This window comes from Aquarana catesbeiana, linkage group LG02, assembly GCF_042186555.1.
Source record: "Aquarana catesbeiana isolate 2022-GZ linkage group LG02, ASM4218655v1, whole genome shotgun sequence".
NCBI lineage: Eukaryota > Metazoa > Chordata > Amphibia > Anura > Ranidae > Aquarana > Aquarana catesbeiana.
Genome location: NC_133325.1, coordinates 467,487,077 through 467,507,923, shown reverse-complemented (window position 1 = coordinate 467,507,923; position 20,847 = coordinate 467,487,077). Strand labels below are relative to the sequence as shown.

The 20,847-nt window shown below is 43.8% G+C and overlaps 1 protein-coding gene across 1 annotated transcript in view; it reads right to left on the bottom strand.

Moving 5' to 3' along the window:
• AMPD1 (adenosine monophosphate deaminase 1) overlaps positions 1-20,288 on the bottom strand; it is a 178,427-nt gene extending 158,139 nt beyond the window's left edge. The window contains exon 1 of the mRNA XM_073615697.1: positions 20,197-20,288. Within this exon, the coding sequence (XP_073471798.1) occupies positions 20,197-20,212 (16 nt within the window). The 5' untranslated portion in view covers positions 20,213-20,288. The remainder of the gene's footprint in view (positions 1-20,196) is intronic.
• Positions 20,289-20,847: the final 559 nt, after the last annotated feature.

Genomic DNA, 20,847 nt, shown 5'->3' with positions numbered 1-20,847 from the left:
ATGAATCCTAGGGTCCTTTTGCAGGCTTTGCAGAATCAGGGAGCCCATGCAACGTAAGTTTGCAGAGGCATTCGATTCTGAGTCACTAAGGATGACATTGTCAGGAACTACCTCCTTCCAGCCACGTACAACTCCTTGGGTTTCTGGGGACTGAAAACCATCCCTTGAAGACTGCTGCATGTTATCCTCTACATCCATGCTGACACAATCCCCCCCCTCTTCCTCCTGTGTGTTTGGTGGCCCCGAGGGAATGCTATCTGCATAAAGGGGGCCTTGAGAGGAAAGGAAGTCCTCCTCTTCCTCCCGCTGTTCTGCCTCAAGTGCCCTGTCCATGATTCCATGAAGTATGTGCTCCAGCAGGAAGACTAGAGGGACAGTGTCACTGATGCATTGTCTCTGCTCACCATTCTTGTGGCCTCCTCAAATGGTGACAGGACAGTGCATGCATCCTTAAATCAGTAGCAACTGGCGTGGCGAAAAGAAGCCAAGCTCCCCTGAGCCTGTTCTGGTGCCATACTCACACAGGTACTCATTGATTGCCCTCTGCTGTGTGTGCACCCGCTGCAGCATTGCCAAGGTTGAGTTCCACCTGGTGGGCATGTCACAAATGAGGCGGTTGGTGGGCAGGTTGAATTCCCATTGAATGTCAGCCAGCCGAGCACTGGCATTGTATGACCGCCGGAAATGACCACAGCAGATCTTGTAAGCCTTAGTACCTGGTCAAGAAATGCTGCACCACCAAATTCAGGACATGTGGTAAGCATGGAACATGTGTCAAGTGTCCCTGCCGCAGGGCGGAGAGAAGGTTGGTGCCATTGTCGCATACAACCATTCCTGGCTGAAGCTGGTGTGGTGTCAACCACCTCTGAGCCTGCCCCTGACCAGCTGACAGAATCTCTGCCCCAGTGTGGCTCCTTCCCCTAGACAGACCAATTGAAGCACCACATGGCATCTTTTAGCCTGACTGCTTGCGTAGCCCCTTGAACACTTAGGGAGCACTGCTGGTTCAGAGGACAATTCTGCAGAAGAGGCCATAGAGGAAGAAGAAGAGGAGGCAGTGGAGCAGACAGATATGGCAAAATCACCACCAGCTTTTTGGAGGCGTGGTGATGGAATAAGCTCCAACACTGAACCCTGTCCTGCATCCTTCCCAGCTCCCAGCAGAGTTACTCAGTGCACCATTAAGAAAAGGTAACGTCCCTGACCATGCCTGCTGGACCATGAGTAAGCAGTAATATGAACCTTGCTGCTGACCACCCTGTCCAACGAGGCCAAAACATTGCCTTCCATGTGATGGTAGAGAGCTGGAATAGCCTTATGTGAAAAGAAATGTCTTTTTGGAACCTGCCACTGTGGTACAGCACATCCCACAAATTCACAAAAGGGGGCAGAGTCTACCAGCTGAAAAGGCAGCAGTTGTAGTGCTAGCAATTTGGTCAAGCTAGCATTTAGACGCTGAGCATGTGGATTGCTGGGACAGTATTTTTTGCGGTTCAGCAACTGGGGTAGCGAAATTTTCCTGCTGAAACCAACTGAGGCTGTACTGCTAGATTGGCTGCAAGTACTTGTGGCACCTATTGTTATACCTTCATTCCTCTCAGTGAAGGCTTTTGAGCAGACTTGAGGTATAGTAGGGTTTGAGATCCCAGATGAGGAGCAAGGAAAAGTCCGCCTTTTTTTATGATGTGGGTCTTTCAGGTGCTATTACCAATGGACTGCATGGCAGGTCGTCATATGTCTATTCAAGCATGTGGTGCCCAAGTGGGTACTGTTCTGGCCACGCTTGATCTGCTTCAGTCATAGATTGCAAACAGCAACGGTGCGATCTACTGCACGTGTCGAAAAAAGCCCACACCTATTAACTTTTGGAAGTCAGCAGGGAGTCAGCAGCACCCTGCACTTGTGGAGCTCTGTGGTGTGATGAAATACGGTGGCTGCCCTTAAGCTGGCCCCTGAAGGACATCCTGCCTCGTTGGAGCTGTGCCTCCTCCTCACTTTCCTCCTCTGTTCTCTCAGGCACCCAAGTACAGTCAGTGACCTCATCATCCCCTCCCTCCTCATCACTGGAGCAAATTTGGCATTATGCTGCAACTGGGGGAACATGACTGCTAGTTCCTTGCCCTCCTGTGGCACCTCCTTTCTCTAGGCCAGTGATGGCGAACTTTGGCACCCTAGATGTTTTGAAACTACATTTCCCATGATGCTCATCCACTCTGCAGTGTAGTTGAGCATCATGGGAAATCTAGTTCCAAAACATCTGGGGTGCCAATGTTCGCCATCACTGCTCTAGGCTTATGTTACTCCCTTTCTCAACCTGGGAACCAATATCGGAGCCTTCAAATTGCTGCACATACTCCAGAAGCATGTAACTGACACTATGATCAAATAATTCTGGTGATTCCTCCATGCATGATGGTGGGATAGTCCGCTTTGTCAGCTGCGTTGTAAGTCAAACTAGTATGAGCCTGGGTGACAGACGATTTAGTTATTCACTCCACCAACTCTTCTGTATGGTGTGGCTCAATAATCCGGCCAGTAGCAGGAAAAAAAATGACAAGTGTGCCCTGCCTGCAGAGGATGCACCATGTTCGCGACCACCACTTTTCACTATAGACACAGAGGCTGCCTACCCTCTTTTAGTGGCCTGTGAGCGTCTGGCTCTCCGTTGTGGCCTTCCGGACATGGGGATTTTTTTTTTTCATACTGCACTACACTGTATTATATACTGTACACCGACTGCACTGTATTATGTACTGTATACCAACTGCACTGTATTATATACTGTACATCACCTGAAGTGTATTATATACTGTACACACTGTATTATATACTGTGTACACCGCCTGTACTTTATTATATTCTGTACACCAACTGCAATGTATTATATACTGTGCACAGTCTGAAGTGTATTATATACTGTACACTGACTGCAATGTATTATATATTCTCCCGCTCTACAAGACTTTGGTCCAGCCGCACCTAGAGTATGCTGTCCAGTTCTGGGCACCAGTCCTCAGGAAGGATGTACTGGAAATGGAGTGAGTACAAAGAAGGGCAACAAAGCTAATAAAGGGTCTGGAGGATATTAGTTATGAGGAAAGGTTGCAAGCACTGAACTTATTCACTCTGGAGAAGAGATGCTTGAGAGGGGATATGATTTCAATATACAAATACCATACCGGTGATCTCACAATAGGGATAAAACTTTTTCGCAGAAGGGAGTTTAACAAGATTCGTGGGCACTAATTAAGGCCCCGTTCACACCTATGCGAATTAGATGTGGCTTACACTGCATCCAATTCGCAGGACATTTTAATATGCATTCATTTGAATGCATCTGGTTCACATATGTGCGCTGCATTCGCACTGCGCATTGCCCAAAAATCGTGTGCGTTTTCTGGGCATTGCGGTGCGAATTACAAGCACATTATCTTCTATGGGAACGCATTTGATTCACAGATGCATTCCGTTCTGAACACAAATTCTGTCCTCCTCCTCACTACACCTCCCCCTCTCCCTGCTCACTGATCCACAGCTACAACGGAGAGGAACCGCTGAACAGCTGTTTTTTCTCTTCGCAGAGAAAACGGAGCTGGAATTCGCACCGCACATGTGAACCCAGCCTTAAATTAGAAACAGAGGTTTAACCTTAAACCACGTAGAGGGTTCTTTACTGTAAGAGTGGCAAGGATGTGGAATTCCCTTCCACAGGCGGCGGTCTCAGCGGGGGGCATTGATAATTTCAAGAAACTATTAGATAAGCACCTGAATGATCGCAACATACAGGGATATACAATGTAATACTGACATATAATCACACACATGGGTTGGACTTGATGGACTTGTGTCTTTTTTCCCACCTACTATGTAATTATGTACTGTACATATTGTATTATATACTGTGTACAATGTCTACACTGTATTATATACTGTACACCATCTGCACTGTATATACTGTACACACTGTATCATATACTGTGTACACAGCCTGCCCTGTATTATATACTGTACACCGACTGCACTGTATTATATACTTTACACTGCCTGCACTTATATACTGAACACCAACTGCACTGTACTTATATACTGTACACTGCCTGCACCTTATTATATAATGCACACTGACTGCACTGTGTATATATAGTGTAAAGTTGGGGGTTGTTTAGCTCTCGTAGTAGATGCCTTTGCCATTCATTCAAACCAGTCAGGAACTGTATTTTAGGGCATGGTAGCCCATTTTTATTAAAAAAGCAAATAAAAGTACATAACATAAGGGTTTCCCATGCAGGGGTTCTTCTCCAGCAAATACACACAACAGAAAATGCTAGCCCACCTGGCTCTCTGTAGCAATACGTCTGCTCTTTATCCTGGTCACACAGACCACTGGATCCTTCAGTGTGGACAGCTTTCCTTTAGCGCCCACAGCTCCGCTCTGGCCTTAGTCCTCAGGCTGTTTCACTGCCTCTTGCAGTCACATATGTTCTGGCTGCCTCCTGCAGCCCCTCTGACTCCTGGAGACGTCCTGTCTCTTGGTGTGGAGCAGTCTCCAACTGGGAGCCCTGAGGTATTCCCATAAACTCATTATAAGGGCTGTACCTGAGCACACACCCTGCTGGTCATCTGCAAAATCTGGAAACAGGGTTGGAGATCCCGTCCCACCCAAGACACTGTGGAATCTACAAACTACAGAGCCCCATGACGGAATACCAAAACCCTGGAGAAAGCTGTGAAAGCAGTTTTCTCCAGTCCACATCTATGCTCTGCAGTCTTACACATATATATGTGTGTGTATATATATCTCTATATCTAGATCTATAGATATATAGAGATATATATATATATATATTATACAGGGCTTTTTTTGGGGGGGAAGTTAGTGGAACTCGGTTCCACCACCTCTGGCTCCAGACCCTTTGGTGCCTGCTCACCACAATCACTTGTAAACACAGAAGTCTGGTTTCTGTGTTTACAAGTGACAGCTCTGCACTCTGTGTGTAACCCCCTTGAACACTGCACTCTGTATGTAATGCAACCCTGATATTTAATGCCCCTTTAAGACCCTTCTACTGTTTGTGGAATATGACCACGCCCACTATTTGATGTCATTTGGAGGGTGTGTGTGGGGGGAGGGGTTTTGGGGGGTCGTGGTTGAGTTCCAGCACCTATTGTTTAAGAAAAAAAGCCCTGTATATCTATATCTATAGATATATATATATATCTATAGATATAGATATACAGGGCTTTTTTTCTAGAGATATATATATAGATATATATATATATATCTATAGATATAGATATAGATATACAGGGCTTTTTTTCTTAAACAATAGGTGCTGGAACTCAACCACGACCCCCCAAAACCCCTCCCCCCACACACACCCTCCAAATGACATCAAATAGTGGGCGTGGTCATATTCCACAAACAGTAGAAGGGTCTTAAAGGGGCATTAAATATCAGGGTTGCATTACATACAGAGTGCAGTGTTCAAGGGGGTTACACACAGAGTGCAGAGCTGTCACTTGTAAAAACAGAAACCAGACTTCTGTGTTTACAAGTGATTGTGGTGAGCAGGCACCAAAGGGTCTGGAGCCAGAGGTGGTGGAACCGAGTTCCACTAACTTCCCCCCCAAAAAAAGCCCTGTATAAAATATATATATATATATATATATATATATATATATATATATATATATATACATACATACACATACACATATATACATACACACACATACATATACACTACACGGTATATATAGTCTACACTGACTACACTGTATATGTATGTATGTATGTATGTATATATATATATATATATATATATATATATATATATATACTCTAAACTGCCTGCACACCACTAACTAACCTGCCTAATCTAGCTCAAGTTCTCTCAGGCTCGGTTCACACTGGAACCAGCTGCGGATCGCTTAGGAACGCTATTCGTCCCCTTCTCCAGTTCAGGGACAAATCAGGGACAAATCTTTGCCTGAATTCGGCCCTGAAACTGAGCCAAAGATGCACAGTGTTTCTGTGCAGTGTGCTCCGTAGCCGCCCCAGAGACATGTGAGCCGGCTCCATAGAGAGCCGGTCACATTCTCCTGCTATGCGAATTGGATGCGGTGAAACCAGCATCCAATTTGCATAGGTGTGAACCCAGCTTTAGACCCCATACACACTATTAGATTTTCTGCAGATTTTTGTCTTTAGATTTACCAAAACCATGTAGTGCAAGGGTCTGCCTGATTGCATACAATTTGAAACTCTTAAGGTTTGACCTCATAATATTTGGTTTTGGAAATCTGAAGACAAAAATCTGCAGAAAATCTAATAGTGTGTATGGGGTCTAAGTCTCCTCCATGTTATTATCACACTACATATGGCCACCGTGTAAGCAGCCTTATATAGTGTGGGGTGTGGACTTAGCCCCCTGAGCCATGATTGGTCAAAGGCACACTGCTTTTGAGCAACCATGGCTCTCACAGCAGATCGCGCTGTGATTGGCCAAAGCATGCAGCTCAGGTGCGTGCTTTGGCCAAACCGCAGCCATCCATGCACGATCTCGCAGTGCATTATGGGCCACTCTGCGGCACTCAAATTTGCCACGAACACCCCATATGTTCATTTGTTCGCGTTTGACTTGAACAGTTGCTAGCCAGAAAATTTAAAACTAGCTCAAGACAGGTTCCAAAAATAAAGTCAACACTTCTCTCCAAGTAAGCCTAAGGGCAACAAATGTTTGTAAATGTTTGTAAATGAATGAAATAAAACCTAATTCACTTTTAAAAATTATTTTAGTATTTTTTAAATACTATTATGCCCCGTACACACGATCAGGAATTCCGCCAGCAAAAGTCGGATGTGAGCTTTTGGTCAGAAATTCCGACCGTGTGTATGCTCCATCGGACTTTTGCTGGCAGAATTCCAGCCAGCAAAAGATTGAGTGCTGGTTCTCTATTTTTCCGTCTGAAAATGTTCCTATCCCAAAATGCGTTTGTATGCAATTCAGACACGCAAAAAATCACGCATGCTCGGAAATAATTTGACGCATGCTCGGAAGCATTGAACTTCATTTTCTCGGCTCGTCGTAGTGTTGTACGTCACCGCGTTCTTGACGGTCGAAAGTTCAGAGAACTTTTGTGTGACCGTGTGTATGCAAGGCAAGCTTGAACGGAATTCCTTCGGAAAAACCATCCAAGTTTTTTCTGACGGAATTTCTGATTGTGTGTATGGGGAATAAGATGAACCTTCCCTATAAGAGGATGACGTTAAGAGAAGAATGTATTGTATGAAGTGGGTTATTAAACAGAAAAGAGCTTATAAAAGTAGGCAGCTATTTTTTTTTTTCCCTAGAAAATGGCCAAACTAGTACTCCTGATCCTGATTACTTCCGTAAAGCTTTAATACATAGGACAGAGTACCAAACATAAAACCACACTGAAGTCCAAGTACTGGCTCCACAGCATCTACCACATCTCCTGTTTGCAGAAGCATTTATTGTTTAAGTGTATATGGTTGTGTGTTTTGAGCGTAACAAAAATAATATTGCTTAATGCTTCCATTCTCGATTATTAACCAATTGTGTAAATCCAGTAGCACTGTAGAAACTCTGTAACCTTCATCTTTCTGAAAGGAACATTATATGAAGATTCATGAAGTCTGCTCAAGGATAACGTGATCATAAGAGTTTGTAACCACCCCCCATATTTTTGTTTTTATATTTACTGCCAAAAATAGCAAAAGAAATGCCCATTTGTAAAAGAGAAAAAAAAACTTAAAGCAGAATTCTAGCCATAAATAAAAAGATGAAAAACATTTTAGGGCTCATTCAGACAGGCAATTAAGCCCATTCTCTGTGCAGAGCCACTGGCAGGTGCGTGTGCTTCCACTTCAGAGCTGCATGCAGGCAGCCCCTAGAAGTGAATGCAGGTACAGCGACTGCACAATCTAATGTTAAAATTTGACATGCGGGCAGGATCGAGTGCACAAATCCAAACGCAGAGTGGCTCTGCACAGAGAATGGGCTTAATCACCCCTCAGAATGAGCCCTTAATGATAAAATAACGAAAAACAAATTCTACAATATTTACCTTCAATTCAGAGATTCCCCCCACAGTATATTTTTCTGCCACTTGATGTCCTCAGTCTAATGTCCAGTATTATTCAACCCAATTCCTCTGAGCCCAGGTTGTCATGAACCCACCCCAGCCTTTGACTAGACGGTGAAAGCAGAAGCAGCACAGTGATGAGCGCATCTCTTTTTGTCAGCATATAAACTGATTAGCTGATTGTACTGCTTCTCCCTTTTTCCGCTGTACAGGGACTGCAAGAGACCAGGTTAAATGCAGGTACTTACACTGTTTGTATTTAAAACATGCATTTAGTGATGTATTCATGATTACAGAACTTCATTAATTTGTGTCATTTATATGAGTTCCGCTTTAAGTCTCCATTGACTATTATCTTTTTTTTTTTTTTTGTAGTAATGCATGGCACATTATCCTGCTGAAAAAGGCCACTGCCATCAGAGAATACCATTTCCATGAAGGGGTATACTTGATCAGCAACAATGATTAGGTAGGTGGAACGTGTTCAGTGCCATCTTAAGAGCATTATAGGCAACCCCGGGCAATACAGTGCACTGGGGCCCTGTCTACACAATCACACACCCCAGGACTTATGGAAGGTAATAAAACACAGTATCCCAAGACCGGTAGAAGGTAAAAAAAAGCACCCCCTGGGACATGCAGAGGGTAAAGGAGCTGGCAAAGGTAATAAAAAAAAACAGTACCCTAGGACCTGTGAAATATAAAAAAATAAAATAAAAAAAAACAGTGCCCCCAGGGACCAGATTAACCATACAAATTATAATCTACTTTAGACCTACTAACAACTATAGATCTATATAGGGCATGTTTGATACAGATTGATTGGTTCGTTTACGTAGGCCCTCATAATTGCATAGTTTTGATCAATCTAAAACTGTATAAAAACAGTACAGTCGCATTGGAAAAATGTATGGAGCATCCTATCAAAGTAATAAATCAATAGTGGGGATTGGGATGGAGAAAGACTGCTGTGACCAGGAAGTTGTTTGCAGGAGAAAAATATTCAAGGATCCCGGAGGCTGGATTACTGGACAGAAGAACAGAAATGTCAAGTATCAGGGTTTTTTTTGTAATTTACCCACTCTTGCCACTGCCACACTATTTGCCCAGTAAAACAACTCCTTTATTGAATATCTGACCGCGGCGCGGCGGCATTGGGAGTTGTAGCACGCAGTAGGCTGGCTGCGCTGCTCTCCTCAGAGTGACTAACTCCACCCCCCGGGAGCTTGAGCACGCAGCCGCAGACTACAACTCCCATAAGCAACAGCGGCAGTCGTCTCACGCGACGTCACCTGACAGACTGACAGTCAGTCAATAGTGAGCCGTGATACAGCGGCCGGAAACTTGTCCGGTGGCCATTTTTTTGGCTATACAAACAGACATGCTTGGCTGGGGTCGCTGGGCAGGTAGGGCCCCCCAGGCAAGTGGGGCCCCCCGGGCAATTGCCCAATATGCCCATGCGAAAAGAGGGCCCTGAACATGTTACAGGAACATCGACATGAATGATAGCACCCAAGGTTTCCCAGCAGAACATTGCTTAAAGCACCACTTTGCCTCCACCAGCTTATCTTCTTTCCATACTGCATTTTGGTACCATCTCTTTCCCAGGAAGGTGACACACCCACCATCCACATGTTGTAAAAGAAAATATGATTCATCAGACCAGGCCACCTTCTTCCATTGCTCAGTGGTCCAGTTCTGAGGCTCACATGCCCATTGCAGGCATTTTTGGCTGTGGACACAGGCCAGCATGGGCACCCTGGCCTGTCTGCGGCTACGCAGCCCCATAAACATCAAACTACAATGCCCATTTTTATTGCTTTCAACAAATCAACGTCAGGCACAGCGTGTTTACTTGCTACCTAATATATTCCTCCAACCTTCAGATGCCAATGTAATAGGATATACAACGTTATTCAATTAACCTATCAGTGGTCATAACGCCAGGGCCAATCAGTGTAAATAGTGGAGATGTATTGCTGAAAGGATTATGAGATGGTTGGGCATTTGCAAACAAATTACATCCACCTCTCCTGTCAAGCTTTAAAACTTTCACTGATTTGCAAGAAGCAAAGCCATTGTGAAGTCCTCCCTGCAGGTTAGAGTGTTGAAAACTAATGTAACCATTGGCATGAAAACCAGGGAGCTACCATTTTCAGAACTAGAAGTCAGCAATTACAACCAACAGATTCACTCAGTACAGGTTTCTGAGGGTTTTTGGGCATTTTTAAAAATAGTACAGTTGACGTTAAAACCATTCTCTAATGATCAGCTTTGAGCCTTAAGCCTCGTACACAGGGTACGATTGATGTCAGGGGATTGTCTGTTGACAGACTGTTGTCCTAAAATCGTACCATTAGTACGCTCCTTTTGACAACTTTCGGCCAACAAATGTTGGATGACAGGCTAGTAAATTTTCGGCGGACAACAGATTTCCATATGGTCAGTACACAAATCCATCAAACAAAAGTCGAAAGTACAAACACGCATGCTTGGAATCAGTGCTCACCAAACACAAAATTAGCAGAAGGGTCCCAAAGGGTGGCGCTCAGGAGCCGAAATTCCTTGTAGTTTGTCACTACGTTTGTGTTTGTGGCATGACAATTTTGTACCGTTAGAATGCAAGACAAGATCCTTTGACAAAAATCAGATGCTCGGTTGGCCAACAATCATACCGTGTGTACGAGGCTTTAGCCATCTGCTGATTATTTCTGAGCATTGCAGTTCAGGTGTCTGTAGTACAAATGTGTAGCCTAATCAAGAAAGGATAAGTAGAGTGCTGGACATTAAGCCACGGGTTCACACCTATGCGAATTAGATGTGCGTTTCCCCGCATCTAATTCGCATAGTAAGAGAATGTGACCGGCTCCCTATGGAGCCGGTTCATATATCTCCGGGCGGCTGCGGAGCATCTTTGGCTCCGTTTCAAGGCCGAATTCAGGCATAGAATCGGCCCTGATTCGTCCCTGAAACGGGGAACAGGGACGCACAGCGCTCCTGTGCGATCCACAGCCTGGTATAGTGTGAACCCGGGCTAAAGGCTCGATTAAGGCTGGGTTCACACTATAACAAGCAGCAGCTCACAAGCAGGAGTCCGGTGCGTCTCCATTCACAGTTTCAGGGCCTATTTCAGCCCCAAATTTACTCATAGCTGAGCTCCCCAATGCCTCTCATCAGTTTGGTTGCCCTTCTCTGCACTTTCTCCAGTTCCCAGTATCCTTTTTGAGAACTGGTGCCCAAAACTGAACTGCATATTCCAAAAGAGGTCTTACTAATGATTTTTACAGGGGCAAAAGGCTCTCTCTCTGGAGTCCATACCTCTCTCAATACAAGAAAGGACTTTGCTCGTTTTGGAAACCGCAGCTCGGCATTGCATGCTATTATTGAGCTAATGATATACCAAGACACCCAGATTCTTCTCCACCATTGATTTCCCCAATTGTACTCCCCCTAGTATGTATGATGCATGCATATTCTTAGCCCCTAAGTGCATAACTTTACATTTATCAACATTAAACCTCATTTGCCACTTAGTTGCCCAATTAGACAGTGCATCGAGGTCAGCTTGTAAATTGGAGACGTCATGTAAGGATGTTATTTCACTTTCCAAGCCTGTAGACTTTACCTTTCATATTAGCCCTATGTGGGGAACTGTGTCAAACGCTTTTGCAAAATCTAAGTATACCATGTCCACCCCTCTCTCCAAGGTTTTACTTACCTCTTCATAAAAAAAAATCAGGTTTCTTTGACAACTTCTGTCTTTCATGAATCCATGCTGTCTGTTGCTTAAATACCTTAGTTAGACTTACCGGTAATGGTATTTCTAGAAGTCTTTCAGGACAGCACCTGGAGAGTGTAGCTCCACCCAACTTCCCAGGAAACACTGCAAATAATTCCTTTTAAGGCCCTTCCACCATGGCCTCAGTTGTAAACGAGAAACCTCCAGCCATGTTGAAAAACAGAATTTTAAAACAAAACAACAAAATATACACATTTAATATAACAGTGCAAATCATATTGGAAATCACTAGGGAGGGTAATAGCTGCTGTCCTGTAAGCCTTCTAGAAATACCATCTCTGGAAAGTCTAAGGTTTTCTCAAAGCGTCTTTCAGGACAGCACCTGGAGCTTACTCTAGGGTGGGACCACCGCCTGTAGGACCTTCCGGCCGAAGGCCTGCTCTGAGGCTGACAGTAGATCTACTTTCTAATGCCGGATGAACGTAGTGAAACTTGTTCACGTTGCGTCTTTACAGATTTGGTCGGGAGAAGCGCCAGCCCTCTCAGCCCAAGATGTTGCCACTGCCCTCGTTAAGTGGTCTCGGATACCCTCTGGCGGTACCTGCCCTGAGACCTTGCAGGCTTCCTCAATGGCTGTTCTGAGCCATCTTCCTATTGAGCTCTTGGAGGCACGCTGTCCCTTACATGCCCCTGAGCACAAAAAGGGAATTTGACTTCCTAAATTGTTTGGTCAATTCCAGATATGCCTCATGCACTCTCTTCACATCCAGCGTATGTAAATTTTCCTCTTTAGAATTGGCCAGGGATGTGCAGAATGATGGTAGAATGACCTCCTGAGAACGATAAAAGGCGGAGGAGACTTTAGGAAGAAAGCCCAGGTCCACCTTCAGGATTATCCTATCTGGAAAGACTGTTAGGAAAGGTTCTATTATGGAAAAAGCTTGCAGCTCACTGACTCTCCTGACGGAGGTTACTACTACTAATAAGGCCGTTTTCAGAGTCCAATTTTTTACTGTTGCCTCCTCTAGAGATTCAAAATGATTCCCCGTTAGCCCCTGCAGGACCACTGACAAATCCCAACTTAGAAATTTTTTTATAGGTGCTGGTCTTGACCTAGCCATTGCTTTAAAGAACCTAATAATTAATAGATCTTTTGATAACTGTACTTCCAAAAAAACTGATAACGCGGCCACCTGTGTCTTCAAGGTGCTAACCGCTAACCCCTTCTCCATTCCATCATGAAGAAATTCCAGGATGGAAATTGTTTCCTGCGGCAAATACTCCTTTGTCCCGTGCCAGTAGTTGTAGCATTTCCAAACCTTGAAATAAATATCTTGTGACTTTTTTCCTGCTGTTTAACAGCATAGAAACTAATTTGCCCGACAGACCCCTTTTCTTCAGGATCTGCTCCTCAGAAACCAGGCTGCTAACTTGAGCTGGCTTATGTCTGGATACCGGATGGGTCCCTGGCTCAGAAGATCATCCCGTAGGGGTAACATCCAATGGGGTTCCGTCGCTAGGTCAGGAGTGTTGAGAACCAAATCCTCTTGGGCCAATAGAGAGCCACCAGTATTAGATTTGTGGACTCTTCCTGAAATTTTTTGAGGACTACCGGTATTAACGGGAAGGGGGAAAAAATATAACACAAATGGAAATCCCACAGCTGAGCTAGAGCATCCAAACCTCTTGCCTGATCCCATCAGCTCAGGGAAAAGTAAGTTGGGAGTATTGCGTTTGAGTGGGTCACAAACAGGTCGATCTGAGGACTGCCCCACCTGCTTATGACCATCTGGAAATTTTCAGAGTTTAGACTCCACTCTGATTCTGACACTGTTCTCCTGCTCAGAAAGTCAACCAGATTTACGTTTCCCTTCAGGTTTATTGCTGACAGGGACCCCAGATTCTTCTCTGCCCAGATTAAGATCTCTCGAGCCAAGAATAGGAGAACCCTGCTCCTGGTACCTCCCTGCTTTGCTACGTAGGCGACTGCCGTGGCATTGTCACACAAGACCTGAACGTGTTGACCCCTGATCTCTTGCTGAAACCAGAGGAGCCCCATCCAAATTGCTTTCAGCTCCCTCCAATCGGATGATCTTTTTACATCTGAACTTGACCAGATTCCCTGGGCAAAACGATCTTCCAGATGAGCCCCCCACCCCCAGGAGATTGCATCTGTTGCTAATCTTTTTGAGGCAGGGAATACCCCAAGTAGGCCCTCACTTAGGTTTAACTGATTCCTCCACCACCATAACGTTCTCCTCACTTGCACCAGAATCACAAACCTCTTCTCTAAGGGATCTTCATGCCTCCAATTTTGGAGAATCACTTGCTGTAGATCCCTTAAGTGAAGACAGGCCCATTGAGCAGCCGGAATAGAAAATGTTAGAAGACCCAAAGTCAACATTGCTGACCGTACGGTTACTGGCGAGCTTGTCTGGATCTGTTTTATTGCCCCCAGGATCTTTTCCTTCTTCTCTTCCGGCAAGAAGATCCTTTGTTGGATAGAGTCGATGCTGTACCCCAAAAATGTTATCACTTGGGAAGGGACTAAGTTTGACTTCTCCTCGTTCAGGATCCAACCTAGGTCTTGCAAGTGGTATTTTGTTCTGTTCTGATTTGCCAGCAGCTGATCTTTTGAGCTGGTGAATAGAAGCAGATCGTCCAGGTATTGAACTATCATCATTCCCTGGATCCTCAGAGGCGCCAAGGCTTCCGCCATGACCTTGGTGAAGGTCCTCGGAGCCGAAGATGGACCAAAAGGCAGGGGTCTGAACTGCAGCTGGGCTATCCTTCCCTCTGAGCTGATTGCCAGACGCAAGAATTTATGGGATGCTACCACTATTGGAATGTGCAGGTAAGCATCCCTGAGGTCGATGGAAGCCATAAAACAGCCCCCCCTTAAGTAGTTTCCTTACGGAGTAGATCATATCCATGCGGAACCTTTTGTAATGAATGAACCAATTCAGGAGTTTTAGGTTCACAATTACGTGAAATCTTCCTGAGGGTTTTATTTATTAGAAAAATGTGAGAAAAAAAACCCTAGACCTTCCTCCTCCTGAGGTACTGGAATAATTACTCCCTGATACCTCAGCTCTTCTAAAAGGGATATCAGGGCTAGGGCCTTATCGTGTGCTCTGGGGATCTGGGTTACAAAGAAGGGGTTTGGAGGTCTCTCCGAAAACTCCAGCCCGTATCCCTGGGAGATGGCATTAAGGACAAACGGACTGGAGGTTACTGCCCGCCACTGAGGGAGGAAGGCTAAAAGTCTCCCTCCCCCACAGCAGGACCACGTCACTGGCTTTTAGCTGGCTGTTTAGGACAACTGAACGCCACCCTAACTCTTCCCCTCTGTGTACCCCAGGGCTTCTTATAACTTGGGGGCCTGGGTTTGCTGAAGAGGATGAAAATTCTTTTTGATTAAAGGTGTCTTCTTCTTCTTTGCCGGAAAAGCCTTTTTCTTGTCTGCGGTCCTAAAATGGCCTCTAGGTCAGGCCCAAAAAGTAGATCCCCATTAAAGGGGAGACCACAGAGCTTCACTTTAGAAGCAAAGTCTCCGGACCAAGTTTTTAACCAAAGCGCCTTTTGTGCTGAATTTACCAGGGCTGAAGTCCTAGTGGACATTCTGATTGATTCCGCTGAGGCATCCGCTAAATATCCCACTGCCTTCGACAGTACTGAGATGGTATCCAACAGATGCTCTCGGGAGGTACCTACCCCGATGTGCTGCTTCAACTGTTCTAGCCAATGCTCCAAGTTTCTGGCAGCCACAGTTGAAGCCTTGGCTGGTTTAAGATTTGCCATAGAGTCCCATGCTTTTTTAGAAGGGAATCGCCACGTTTATCCATGGCATCTTTCAGGATGCCCATGTCCTCAAATGCCAAGTCAGTATTGCGTAAAACTTGGGAAAATGCTGCATCTAACTTCGGCCTTTTGTTCCATACATGCGATTCATCTTCCTCAAAAGGAAACCTATGCTTAAGAGATTTTGAGAAAAACTGAGGCCTTTCTGGTTTCTTCCATTCTCACCTGACAGTCTCTGAGAGGACTTTGTGTACTGGAAAAACTCTGTTTAGTTTCTCCCAAGCCCTCAAACATCTTATCATGCAGGGAAAGATCAACTGTATCTTTCTGGGTGCTAAGAGTGGTATGAATGGTCTTAATCAATTCATTCATTTCGTCCAAAGATAACTTATATCTAGACACCTCCTTATACTCATCCCCTGAGACTTTGGGTGAACTAGCCTTGCTTGTGGCTTCCTCCTCTGAATCACTATCCTCCCTGGAAGTGGATGGCCGAGGACTGGATGGTCTGGCTTGACTCTGATTGGAGTGCTGGTGTCCTGTCGAGAACCGTCCCCCATCGGATAGTGTCCGCCCTGTACTGCACAGGCGCAGCACCAAGGACAAAGGAGACGCCTAAAGTCTCCGAACATGAACAGCTGTTCATGAGCTGTACACAGCGCCTACGCAATTAACACTACATTCTGTCACACGCTCCCGATGCTCGTGCAACTCTGCAAGAGGCGGGTGCATACAGAAGATGGCCAGAGCTCATACGATGGAGGTTTATTTCTCAAAGGGGAGGATCTTTGCGGGGCGTGTTTAAACAACTGAAGGGTGGGTTTTGCAATGTTGATGAAATCCGCCCCCATCGTATGAGCTCTGGCCATCTTCTGTTTGCATCCGCCCCTACACCCGTCCCTAGCAGAGTTGCAAGAGCATCGGGAGCGTGAGGGAGCATGTGACAGAAAGTACTATTAATTGTGCAGGCGCCGTGTACAGCTCATAAACAGCTGTTCATGTTCGGAGACTTTTGGCATTTCCTTTGTCCTCAGTACTGCGCAAGCGCTGCGCCTGCGCAGTACAGGGCGGACACTATCCGATGGGGGACCTTTCTCGTCAGAACACCGGGTGTTTGTCCAAAAAGGAGCGGAATGATAGGATAGTATCCATAAGTTCCTCCTGTAAGGAGACTAAAAGCTCTGAGCTTTGTGGCTGCTTTACTTTTCCCTGCTCGTGCTTCACTAGATCCACTATGCAGTCCTTGCACAGGGTCTTGGTCCAGCTCTCTTTAAAGGAAGGGCACTCTTTCTTAGAAGAGGTAGGGGTATGCTTAGTTTTTTCCCGTGCCTTCTGTAATTAAGAACAGAAAAGGACCATTAGGACCAAGAAAAAATCTAAGGTGAGCCATGCACCCACACACAGGACCTCTGCCTGGGGAGAGCGCAGCCCACCCACAGTTTCTCACAGCGCTTCTACCCTGGCGGAGGAAACACTACAACTGAGGCCATGGTGGAAGGGGGCTGCCTTAAAAGGAATTATTGGCTTTCTAGTGTTTCCTGGGAAGTTGGGTGGAGCTACGCTCTACAAGTGCTGTCCTGAAGAATGCTTTGAAAAATATTGTTTTTCCAGCAAGAACTCGTCTATGTGGTCTTTTATTAAACTCTCCAGTATCTTCCCGACTGATCAGGTCCACCAGAAAAACTGACAACCGAACCTGATCAGATCTCCCCTGGGAAACTAGCCTTACTAAAGGCAAACAGGCTGTTCACTTTACAAGAGAATTTGCACTTTACAAGCAAAAATGCACCAGAGCTTAGTAAATGTGGTGAAGTTTTACTTTGCAAAAATTACCTAGTCACGTGCAGGAAAAATAAAATAAACAGCCTTTTTATTTGCACATGATCGGATGCTGGACATCAGCAGAGCTTCCCCACATTCACTAGATTCCACTAAATTGAACAGTCTATTTGACCTTAGTAAATCAACCCTTAAGTCTAGGCTAGATCAACTGGCTAGTACCTGCACCTCAGTGCAAGGTAAAAAAAAATAAGTTAGGTACTTTTTGCAAACAACTCCCCTCCAACAACTTTTTATTTTAACGGTGCGCACAAATGTAAGTGGGCCTTTACAGTTCATGTCTGGACAACTTGCACATGTTCTTATGTTTTAACTCTTTAGAAAAGTTGAAAGGATCTGCTGGACTACAGATCACCTCCCCTTCCCTTTTCTCCATAACACAAGGGGGAGGGGGTGTTCTGTAGTCCATCAGAAGAGAAGTCACGGCTAACATCACTGCTTTGGATTTCAGTGCATAAGAGGCAGCATTATCAGGTCAAATACATTAGGAGATTGCTGGATTTCTGGCAGGGTTACCATTTATATTTTCTGTACTTTCAGCTATGGTTTGTAACCATTTAATGACTGCCCTGTAGCAGTAAATCTGTTCTGTGCAGAATCACGTATATATACATGATTCTGCATTTTTGAGTAGGGGGCGCGCTCTACTTCTTCTGTGATTTGTCACACCAATGGATGTCCGCCGGCACCTGCCGATCATCAAGGAGAGAGACTAAATAGAGCTCTGCCTATGTAAACAAGGCAGAGCTTCACCCTGACAGCAGGGATGTAATGGGTTTTCTTTCCCTGCAACAGGGAATACAATCCATCACATCCCTTAGTAAAAACAGCACACACAGTACACAAAAACACTGGCTAAACACATTTAACCCTTTGATTGCCCTAGATGCTTCCCAGCCAGTGTCATTAGTACAGTGACAGTGCATATTTTTAGCACTGATTACTGTTTTAGTGTCATTGGTTCCCACAAAGGGTCAGATTGTCTGCCGCTATATCTCAGTCCCACTTTAAGTCGCTGATTGCCGCCATTACTAGTATAAAAAAAAAGAAAACTCCAGTAGATTTCAAATAGTTTGTAGACGCTATAACTTTTGCGCAAACCAATCAATATACACTTATTGGGATTTTTTTTTACCAAAAATATGTAGCAGAATAGATATTGGCCTACATTTATGAAGAAATGTGATTTTTTATTTATTAGATATGTTTTATAGCAGAAAGTAAAAAAAAAAATATATATATATATATATATATATATATATATATATATCTATATAGATATAGATAGATATATATCTATCTATATCTATATAGATATAGATATATATCTATATCTATATCTATATCTATAGATATAGATAGATATAGATTTTTTTTTTTATTTTATTTTTTTTTCAAAAAACTGTCGGTGATCGCAGTGGTGAGCAAATATCACCAAAAGAAAGCTCTATTGGTGGGAAAAAATTACAAATTTTATTTTGGGTACAATGTTGCATTACCGCGCAATTGTCAATTAAATTAATGCAGTGCAGTATGCAAAAAATGGCCTGGTCATGAAGGGGGATAAATTTTTCAGAGGTCAAATGGTTAAAGACAAAAAAAATGCCAGAATGTGCATTTACTGTAGACATGTGCTGCATTTATTTTTTATTTTTTGACTTGGCATGTACTTTATTAAAAAGTAATATGAAGAACGTAATATGTGTAATTTTGATTATAGTTTGCTGCTTGCTTTAGTTTGCTTGCTAGCCAGCGCTAAATATTTTATATATTCCACCTATATGGTACCTTTTAAATAAAAACAGCTTTTATTTTCTTTGTAAATTGCTTCAATCCAGTGCAATTAGCAAAAATAAAAATAGTAAATGCATTTAAGATTTTATTTTTTCCAAATGATAGTAGCCCTTCCAATGTGTGCCCCATAGACTTTATTTCATTTGAAAACTGTCTTAATCTTAATGTCTTGAAGGTAATTTTTTATTTTTATTTTCTTTTCAGCAAGACAGCCCTAAGAATGGTGACCATGTGCCATTCACAACAAACCTGTTACAAAACATCTCTTCACTAATCAGACTAGAGCCAAATGAAGTCTGAGGCTGTTGGATTATAATATGTATGTCTATATATTGCAGACAAATGCTGCATTGCTTTTACAAAGTACTTTTATTCACATTGGTTCTTGCTGCTAAACAAACTTACAGTAGACTCAATTTTGGAGGAAGCTTGGAAGACCACACAAACATTGGGACACCATACAAACTCCATGCAGTTGTCCAGCTGGAGGGTAAAACACCTTGCTGAGCAAATAGGAATTTGGAGAATTGGGCAATTTAGAATAATCAAGCTTTTCAGAGATTTGTAGATTTGTTTTATTCACCTGAATATGTGCATCTATTATTCTGGTCTACGGAGAATCACCCAGTTCCTAAATCCATAAAATCAGGATTCAAGAATGGCAGATTGAATACATTGCATACCTTAACAAATCACAAAATTTGTAACTCACTGAAAAGGATTTGTTCATCCCTAATGCTAACCATTTATCCAGCCTATTTGTATTTTTGCATGCCACTTGCAGACAATACAGTCTGGAAGCTGCTGCTCAACAGTGCAACAAAAGCCACAGGTTAAGCCTGCACTAGATGGTGTCTGGCTTGTCAAAGTGTTTGCAGCATGCACCGAGATCCTAGGCACACAACAAAACTTACTCGCTTCTTTTGACATCTTGATGCTTGATCTTCACAGCTCAGCAGGATAAGTGAGCAGCCTAACTGGTACTGAGACAGAGTGTCAACCTGCTAGTGTGTGCAATCCTTTTTTTCTGTAATGTGATCTATACACTCTAAAAGGATAGGAATCTATTTCCAGCATAGGGTTTAAAGTAGTCGCTAGAAGAGCAGATGCTATGAAACCCATCCCCTACTACAGCTGAAGAGATTAAAGTACAAAGCTACAGCAATTAAATATTTTATATAAATATATACTGTTCATCATTATTTTTCCCACTATGAACACCAGCCCACAGTTACTGTATGTCCACCTAGAATCCATAAGAGAAAATGAACAAAGCCTGGCTCTCACATTTCTGCTGCATAGAGTAGCTGGTGCTGCCACATTTTTCTAAAGATATACATATTCTAACACCAACTTACAGATCTACATTACAAATAACAGCTAAAAATACAGTGGATGAACCCCTGTTAACATAGGTGTCCTTATAGAATGGGAGACTATTATTTATTAAGCTTTTCCATATAGCGGAACCCATAGGTGTGCGCAGCCTATTGCATTAGGGTGTGCACCCTTAAGCTCAAACACACATGTGTGTGCGGGTGTCTACATATATATGACCCCGTCAC